Source organism: Brassica oleracea, chromosome C3 (genome assembly GCF_000695525.1).
Source record: "Brassica oleracea var. oleracea cultivar TO1000 chromosome C3, BOL, whole genome shotgun sequence".
Classification (NCBI taxonomy): Eukaryota; Viridiplantae; Streptophyta; class Magnoliopsida; order Brassicales; family Brassicaceae; genus Brassica; species Brassica oleracea.
Window position 1 is genome coordinate 32,171,202 of NC_027750.1, and position 9,980 is coordinate 32,181,181.

General features: G+C 34.3%; 1 protein-coding gene across 1 annotated transcript; it reads right to left on the reverse strand.

The window, feature by feature from the left end:
- Positions 1 to 7,993: 7,993 nt before the first annotated feature.
- On the reverse strand, positions 7,994 to 8,734 carry LOC106333457 (nuclear transcription factor Y subunit B-7-like). The gene has a single exon (XM_013771900.1). The coding sequence runs from the start codon at positions 8,727 to 8,729 to the stop codon at positions 8,109 to 8,111; it is 621 nt and encodes a 206-aa protein (XP_013627354.1). The 5' UTR covers positions 8,730 to 8,734; the 3' UTR covers positions 7,994 to 8,108.
- Between the last annotated feature and the right edge of the window lie 1,246 nt (positions 8,735 to 9,980).

Genomic DNA, 9,980 nt, shown 5'->3' on the forward strand with positions numbered 1-9,980 from the left:
CTGGGAAACCATCTATCTCCATCTCAGATCACTTGAGACTGCTTGTACGTTCTTCATTCCTCCAATCTCCATTGAATAAGAGATCTTCATCTCCAATTGTTAGAGTTCAAGCCCAACGAACAACTTTAATAGAAACGGTATAGAATCTCGTCGGAACGCTACCACTATGGCAACTCCAACTCATCTGGATTCTGAATCACTTCTCCAAAGCTTGTTCCAAACCTCAGTTCCTTGGCCATCGTGGAGACTCCGCATGTACAGTGAGCAAAGCTTGATACCACTCCGAATCAAAGAACTAAGCTTTTCTAAGCAAGAAGAGAAATCCAATCTCTTAATCCAACGGCATATTGCAACCAATCCAAAAGGAGAAGAACTAGGTTGAAACTTTATCTAGGTTCGACCCAAATCAAATCAGAGAAAAGATAGGAGTGATAAACTACTCTGATTGAGTCAAACCATATCATTACCAAAATCGCCTAACGAAACTGAAAACGATCGAAGCTATTTACAAACAAAAAAAACAAAAGAAAAAAAGGTAACCGGCGGCAAAGCCACCGGCCACCACTTTCAACACTCGCTTATGTTCTGTTTCTTAGAGAGAAGTTGGAGAAAGTAGAGAGAGAGAAGTTTCGTCGCTGTTTCCTACCTTTTTTAGACGGATGCTTAATGTAATATAGTTTGATAACTAAACCGACTTTTTCCTTCCTTAGAAAATGAAAGGGAAATATGGTCCAGTACTAACGTGACTGAACTGCACTAATTATTTTTGGGAATATGAACACTTGTACAAACACAATCCTTATCTTAAGCCAAAGATTTACGTTGTCTAAAAAACAAGGCTTTGTCAATTATTGAGTCATCCACAAGAATTTCACGGTGTTTCTTTCTCATGTTTTTAAAACCGCATGTTCGACCATAAACCGTTCACATAGCCGATTGAATCTAATAATTGGTTCGACCGTAAGTCAGTCACGTAATTGGATTAGATCTTACATTTATTGATAAGAACCATTAATCTGGTCTTCCAGTTTTGTAGCTTTGCCGAAAATTCATTTTGGAAGGAATCTTATTATGCGGTTTCGATAAAAAACAAAAGAAAATAGTTAATTTTGGATAAACAAACGAAATTTAGTTTTAAATATATCTTTTAGGTATGTATAAAATTTTTTGTGAGCGAATAATAATAAATGGGCTATGTATATACATGATTTATGTCCACAAAGGTCGCGTCAACATCTTCTTGAACAGATAAAGTTCAGTCTTCGGTGGTAGAAACCGCGCTTCTTCTTGTTCCTGCTCAGTGCTCACATCACAAATCAAACAAAAAACATTTACAACATATAATTCATGTGCTCAGTGAATTGAAACGTTTGTATAGTGAAGACATATACTAGAGTTTATTGAAACATCACAACAGCCACACCGCCACAAGTCCACAAGTACTTTGGTTTAAAGGCCACAACCTGTCATTCATGCCTTACTGTATCTATCTTATAGAGGCACTTCTAAAGTAAAACATCATCAGCCTAAACCCAAAGAGTTCTTCGAAATGGTTGAATCTGACGAAGCATTTGCAAGAGGATAAAGGTTTGATGAATCTGTCCTTAACCGAAATCAGCATTGATCATGAACTCTTAAGACGCGTACCAGGTGAAGTTGTGCTTGGTGGTTGGTGTTTGGGAGATTCTGGTAAGAGCAGCAGCTCGTGTTCTATCTAGGGTGACTCGGGTTTTCTTAGGCCCGGTTCTGGTTCAAAGAGGCTGAAGAGACGAATTGTTTAGTTATTGTCTAATCACTGGATCAGATCAGACAAATGCATATCTTAATAATCATTATGGCCATACATCCAGTAGAGTACATAGTTGGCAACAAACATGATAACAAAAGTTATTAACGCACCACATCTAACACTTTTTTGTTGTCTTTCATCTAATCTGGAAAATCTCAGGACACTTTTCAATTGGTTTATTAGCGTAATATTAACCGGCATAAATCACGGGATTTATTAAATTAAATCCAAACTGTATCTTAAGCAGAATGTAATCAAAAGAATGGAGCTCTGGGTGTAGACATACCTCAACTTTGAATTGACCATCCTTAGTTAGATCCGATGAAGAAGTTGAGAAGCTATTACTCGAATGTGAGGCATCACCAGAAACATGATCCAGCGAGGACATGGTTTCTCTTCCCTGCAGTGATCGCCTCAATCTTTGCTTTCTTCTTACTCTTTCTCAAATCAGAAAGAACATCGGCTTGGCTTCAGATCAGAAAATAAAATTGATGAATTAGTCATTTCAGAGAAAAAGTTTTCTTAATCGTTTTCACTATTCAGACCATGATGTTCAAGGAAAGTAAGGCTTACCTTTTATAGGAATAGAAACACCGCCTTGCAGAGGAATAAGGTGCATTCAATAACATATCGTGCTCGTAGAGGGTGATGGAGTTAAGGAGCATGATAAGGAGGATGAATCAATTAGAAGAAACATTTTCGTTTATCTAAAGAGAAGATAAAACGACAAATCGAAGATTCACAGAGCGATGCTTATAGTGGATTGAAAACATTGAAACTCCACAGTTGTATCAAAGATCGAAGAAGAAAACTCTTTGCTTCATCGTGGAAGAAGAACACAAAACCCTAAAATTCTTGCGGCTGGTCTCATTGTTTTTGGCTGAATCACGGGAGCAAGGGTCTCACTAGTGTAAACACAGCGGTTGGATGACAAGAGTATGTGGATGCGGTGGCTGTGATTTTAAGCATTACTAAACGATTTATACGAATGGTATGTGGTTAGAAATTGCTGCGTTGGTTGGATAGTTATGACTAATTTACTACTAAATGCAACAACAATTTATTAATAAATTAGCAGTAATAACACTTATATTATTTTAAAATATTAAAATTATATTAGTAATATAAATATAAAAATTGTATTTACAAAATCGTAGTATTAAATTATAAATCATTATTTTGTGTTTATATATATGTATGTATATATATATTAATGTCTAAAATTATAGTAAATATTTTTGTTTTAAAGTTTTATAATAGAAATTGAAATATAACATTAAGTATTTATATTATTCTAAATTTTAAAAATTTAATTAAATATTTTTCTTTTACTATAATTTTTGAAAAAAATTTATTTTTATTTATTTTTCCTCAACCGCTTACAACCGCAGACGTTTGTTGGAGTAAATTTTTGATTTTAAGAAGTTTGGAATAGTTTGAAACGATTTATAGTGTTTTTATGATTGTTGCAAACTGTCAACAACAACTACCAATCATAAAAACTGCGTTTGCGGGTGGTAATTAAAAAAAGCCTTCAAGTAACACTAAATTATGAGAAACATATAATTGAAACGCAGAAGCCCTATTTAATTTTAATATAATAGTGAATTTGGCTAAGAAAGACAAATGTCATGTTCTCGTGAGAGTATTTGATGACGTGACATTCTCCGAAAAGAATAAAAATTCTTTTATATATATAGAAGTAAATATTTTATTAATGGTAAAATCAAATACAAAACTTGACCGAAACATACCCAGAAAAATCATATAAATAGGGTTGTTTGTAAAAAGCAAGAATATATCATCAATACTACTATATCAAAAGAAATTAATAGTAAAAACAATATGGGCATCACAAAAACATCTATGACTATGTCCTTTGTATTAATATTGTTGATTTCTTTTTGTAATTACAGTATTTTGGCCAGACCAGGTATATTATTATTCTCAGTTATTTTTTTATCATTTGAAGAATAGTAGTTAAACATTTCCGTGTCATTTGATGTAAAATCGGTCATAATACTTTTAGGTATATAAAATATATTCATTACTAATTTTTTTTAATGTTTACATTAACTGTATATTTGCAGAAATCAAGCCAGGGAGTTATGAATGTACTGTGCCATGTACGGCAGTTTATGGAAATAGGGAGTGTTACAACTATTGCACAAGTCATAACTATAATGGAGGACAGTGTGATGCTACAAGAGGTGGAAAACTACCGCAATGTTGTTGCTATAACTATATTAATTAGTTTTTGCTAAACTGTGATTTAAGCAATATATCTTACTCATACCAGATTTTAAGTATGAATCTATACAATTATTTTAAAATATCATCATTGCGTATTATTTATAAGATAGCCATTAAAATTTAGAATTATTATAACAACTTATTCAGAGCTAGTTAGCCAAATATTATGTTTTCCTATAATGAATTTAAAGGTCTTTGTCCAATAGCTGAGTGAGGACAACTCTATCCTCACCTCCCTTCTCCGACTATTCGTTGTAGGGAGTCATAGCATATTTAAGGTATATCAACAAGTTTTTTTTCAGTAGGCACTAGTCAGGTCCGGCTCAAACATTTTAATGGCCTGGTGCAAAATATTTTTTCCCAGTAATTAACCTATTTGAAATTTATAAAATTTGGACCTTTTTAAGAATTTATTTTTTAAATTAAGGACTTAGATTTCCCTAATTTGTTTTGTAAAAATTGTTGGGCCCAATGCTTTTGTTCCATCACCACTCCCCTAGAGTTGGGCCTGACACTAATAGTATATTTAATTGCGTGAATATATTCTAAAAAAATTCAAAACTTTAATTTTGATTTGCAGACTAAACAATACACTTATAGATTTTGTGGCCAGTTTAGCAATAATTTTAATTTTTTGTCAAAGCAACAGTTTTTTTTTTGAATATATGTTAAATTTACTCAAAAGAAAAAATACACTGTTTTACCATTTGTACTACATATTTCAGACATAAGAAACTTGTATCCTAAGAGCAACAATATCGGCCAGTTTCTTAAAATGAGGTTCTAGAAAATGAGGTTCCAGAAAATAAAATAATTAAGTTATGTAAATAGAGACATGTGGAACAAAATGTGTTTAAAACATAACGTAGAACTAAAAGTTAATAATTGGTTCTTAAAAGTCTTTAGTTTAGAACTTATTGTTTTTTCTTTCTTCACTTTTTTTTTTTTTTTTCTCTATCTTTAAATCTTAGATACTTTTTAAGACCATACGTTGGAGCTGCTCTAACATAACCCGACATAAAGCAATAGTTTAAGATAGCACTACAAGAAAACAGCGGTATTCTGACGGACATTCCGACGGAAAATGAAATCCTCGGAATATCCCGAGGAATTTCCTCTGAATATACCGACGGAATTCCGAGGAAATACAAATCCGTCGGAATATTCTTATGGAATACCGAGGAAAAACGTATTCCTCGGAAAAAACCGATGAATTCCGAGGATATATTATAGCCGTTGGAGGATTTTAAAAATTCCGAGGAAATTCCGACGAACTAGCCGTTTCCGTCGGAATTCCGTCAGAATTTCCTCGGTCTGTCGGCAGGATTTCAACTATAAATACAAGCACCCCTCTTCCTCTTCATTCACTCCATATCTTCATCCTCCCTCTTACTCTCTTTACACACGAATTTGATTCATAAAAAATATGTCTTCTTCAAATTATTTTCGTTCTTGGATCGATCGACCTCATTTGGATCCGAACACGAGATTGCTTACGGAAGAATACCAACGAGGTATAACCGAATTCATGGGGTTAGTTCACCGACAACCGGAAGCAAAAACAGGTATGTTAAGATGTCCTTGCTCTAATTGTAAAAATAGAAAGGTTATTAAAGAGTGGGATGTTTGGACTCACCTATATTTGAGTGGGTTTACACGAAGTTACAAAATTTGGTATCATCATGGGGAAACTGATTATGAACATGGTAGTACTAGCGAACCTCAGCCAGCGGTTAGATTAGAAGAACCAATTAGAACGGATGTAGATTATGGTGTAGGTACTGAGCAGATGGTAAATGATCATTTTAGAGGGGAAGATTTACCCAATGCAGAAGCTAGGAGATTTTATGATATGTTGGATGCTGGAAAGCAACCATTGTACGAAGGTTGCAGAGATGGTCATTCAGCTTTATCATCTGCTACAAGATTGATGGGCATTAAAACAGATTATAATTTGGCTGAAGACTGTGTGGATGCGATTGCTGATTTTGTAAAAGGTATTTTACCCGAGGATAATGTAGCTCCTGGTTCATACTACGAGGTTTAGAAACTCGTAGCTGGTCTTGGTTTATCGTATCAGGTAATAGATGTATGCAGCGACAACTGCATGATTTATTAGAGGGCGGATGAACAACGTGTTACATGCAAATTTTGTGGAAAGCCTCGTTATAAAGATACAATTGGAAGAGTTCCAGTGCCATATAAAAGGATGTGGTATTTTCCTTTGACGGAAAGGTTGCAGAGGTTGTATCTGTCTGAACGCACAGCGCAACCAATGAGATGGCATGCGGAGCACTCAACAGATGGTGAGATCAGACATCCTTCAGATGCAAAAGCGTGGAAGCATTTCCAATCAAAGTATCCCGACTTTGCGTATGAGAGAAGAAATGTCTACCTTGGATTATGTACTGATGGTTTCAGTCCGTTTGGCAAGAGTGGAAGACAGTATTCTCTATGGCCCGTCATTCTTACACCATACAACCTCCCTCCAAACTTGTGCTTGCGACGAGAGTTTTTGTTTCTCTCGATTCTCGTTCCCGGACCAGAGCATCCTAAGAGATCACTTGATGTGTTTCTTCAGCCACTAATATATGAGTTGCAACAACTATGGGCTCAAGGTGCTGAAACATACGATGTTTCGTGTAAAGAAAACTTTCAAATGCTGGCAGTACTAATGTGGACAATAAGTGATTTTCCAGCATATGGTATGTTGTCTGGATGGACAACGCATGGAAGGCTATCATGTCCATATTTTCAAGATAACACTGATGCTTTCCAACTAAAGCACGGAAGGAAAACGTGTTGGTTTGACTGTCACAGGAGATTCCTACCACCTGATCATCCATATCGTAGGAGTAGGAATTTGTTTACGAAGAACAAGAGGGTGTTTGACAGTCCACCTCCGGAAATTTGTGGGAAAGATTTGAAGATACAACTAAGAGATTTTGGTGCAGAAAGGACGCCAGACGTCGGTGGACATGAGCGTTTTCCGGTAGATGCTGTTGGAGAACTACATAACTGGCACAAAAAAAGTATTTTCTGGGATCTGCCATACTGGGAGGATCATCTGCTAAGGCATAATTTAGATGTCATGCATATTGAGAAGAACTTTTTTGACAATCTCATGAACACGATCCTTAATGTTCAAGGTAAAACAAAGGATAATTTGAAGTCAAGACTGGATTTAGTCGATATATGTGCTCGTTCAGAACTTCATGTTGTTGAGAATGGTAGGGCTCCTTTTCCCATATACCGACTTGATGCAGCGGGAAAAGATGCGTTCTTTGATTGGATTTCAAACGATGTGGAATTTCCAGACGGTTACGCATCAAATTTGCGTAACTGTATCGACAGAAAGGAAGGAAAGTTTACTGGCTTGAAAAGCCACGATTGCCATGTAATGATGCAGCGCCTCCTTCCGTTCGCCTTCAAGGAACTATTACCACGAAATGTTCATGAAGCAATTGCAGGGATAAGTGGTTTCTTCCGCGATTTATGCACGAGATCAGTGACTCTTGAAGGTATTGAAAATTTGAAGACTAACATAGCCTTGATTCAGTGCAACCTTGAGAAGATATTTTCTCCCTCATTTTTTGATGTTATGGAGCATCTTGTTATTCACCTGGCAAGAGAATTGGAACTTGGTGGTCCTGTGCAGTATAGATGGATGTATCTGTATGAGCGATATATGTTCCATTTGAAGAAGATGGTGAAAAATTTAAGTAGGGTGGAAGGTTCTATAGTCGCACAGATGATCAATCAAGAAACTTCAAACTTTGCCGAGTACTACTTTCCAACAGAAGTCCATACCAAAAACAGAAGACCTGCATTGTGTAATCTGAGTTCCTACATACTTTTCTGGTGTGATTCAATTTAACATAACCCGATAAAATATCAAGAAGTATTCTGTTACACAAAATATAACATCGGTATACAGAAAATATCAAGATGTACGTATCTAATGTATATGTATAGCAACAATATTTAAGCACCAAGATGTAGTCACAACGGGAAACAAAACAATATAATATATATATATATATATAAAAGTACAAAAATTTAGGACTCATACTGACCATTGTCCAATGGAATCAGTGTTGTCATGCTGCTGCTGCGGGAACTGTTTCTGCAATGATTTAGGTGAGAAAGGCAGATTTGGAAAAGGTTGATGATCAGCGGGAAAGAATGGGGAAGGATGATGATGTGACATGTAACTAGTACATGAAATGTTGTTATGGTCTTGTTCTTGGAACTGGAAATGATGATTCTGTTGTACTTGTTGTTGTCTTTGTTTTGGGCTATTGGTTTTCTCTCCTTCGGTTTCTCGGTATTTGTTGAGATAGACCTTTAACGGAGCCACGTAGTCTTCGAAACCGAGAGTTGTAATGGCCCAAATGATATCATCTCCATTGATGGTTTTCCTCTTCTCTCTTTGACACTTATCAGAAGCTTCACCAGTAACGAAACTGATGAACTCTGATACGCATTCTTGAACGGTTTCTTTGGCGTCTTTCGAGATCTTACCATTACCGGGAAGAACCTTTTTCATAATTCTTCCGACATTGGCAATTGGAAGAAACCGGTCTTGCTCTTTGTTGTTGTTATTGTTCTTCGAAGAAGGGCTTCCAAGATTTGTTTCGGCTACTCCAGGAGATTCATGATCCTCCTCAGGGTTTTCGTCAGTCATCTCTATCTTTCTTTATTTTTCTGAGACGTTAATATGTGATGGATCTGATTTTATGGTTAAGCTTAGTGCTTGAAACTAGGTAACTTGTCTATTAATGGATTTCTTACCAAATTTGGAACTCCCTGTGACTCGGTCTCTTTTTACTGGTGGGCAGAAAGAGATTAGATGGGTTAACCGGCTCTATTTAACGTATTATGCAGGATCCATAGTTTAATAACATCAACTCTAACCCGTTATTCCTGATGACAATGGGTTTTCTATAATTTGAAAGTAATCAATATATTTCTAAATTTTAAACTATTTCTGAAGTAGCAAAGAATACATTATTTTGTATAAAGCTTAACCAAACAATGGTAGAATAGAGATTGATTAGGCAATAGGCAGGAATCATAAACCATTGGTCCTCAGTTCGATTTCTGCCAAACAAAACTAAGGGGGGTTATTGCAACATTAATTTATGTGGAATTTGATGATTTTAATAGTTGAGAGGATTTTACAAGTTAACTAGATTTAACAAATTTTATCAAATACTTTTACATAGATTTTCATTACTTGTGTATAAAATTCTATTGATTGTTATTAACTTTTAAAGTAAAAAATTAATGGTGGTAGAAAAAAAAAGAAATAAAATCATTTCAATTAAAGCAATTCTTAAACAACTTTTAAAAAAAAATTTGTCACAAAAAAGATCTCAAGAAATAAAATGACCAACAAATTAATTTCTACTTCTTACTTTATAGATATATAAATAATATAAAAAAAATTATATAATTTCGAAATATATGTTTTAAATTTGAATTTTTGTAAAAAAAATTTGAATTATTATTTTTGAAAGGTTTAATTAAAAACTACGAAAGTGCTTTTTAAAACTATTTTTACAATTTTTATTTTAAATTTTTAATTTTTTTTTTTAAGTTGTGAATTGTATTATGTTAAAATTGTGATTTGTATATTATTTCATTCTTCAATTTGAGTTTTTATATGTGAGTGTATTTTATTACTTTGATTTCAATAATCTTATGGGTATAGATGATATTCTCAAAGTTGAGTACTATGAGTAAAAACAAAGAAAATTTACATCCCAATAACAATAGATTTTAATAGAATCTTAAAATCAATGAAAACTAAATTTTTCCAATAACAAAGGATTTTGATTGGAATTTAAAAATCATCACTCTAATAACAATGGATTATATTTAGATTTTAAAAATTCACAAACCAATAAGAATGGAATCTCAAAATTTAATAACT

Coding starts and splice junctions, on each gene's coding strand:
- LOC106333457 (XM_013771900.1), bottom strand. CDS start 8,729: ATGACTGACGAAAACCCTGAGGAGGATCATGAATCTCCTGGAGTAGCC.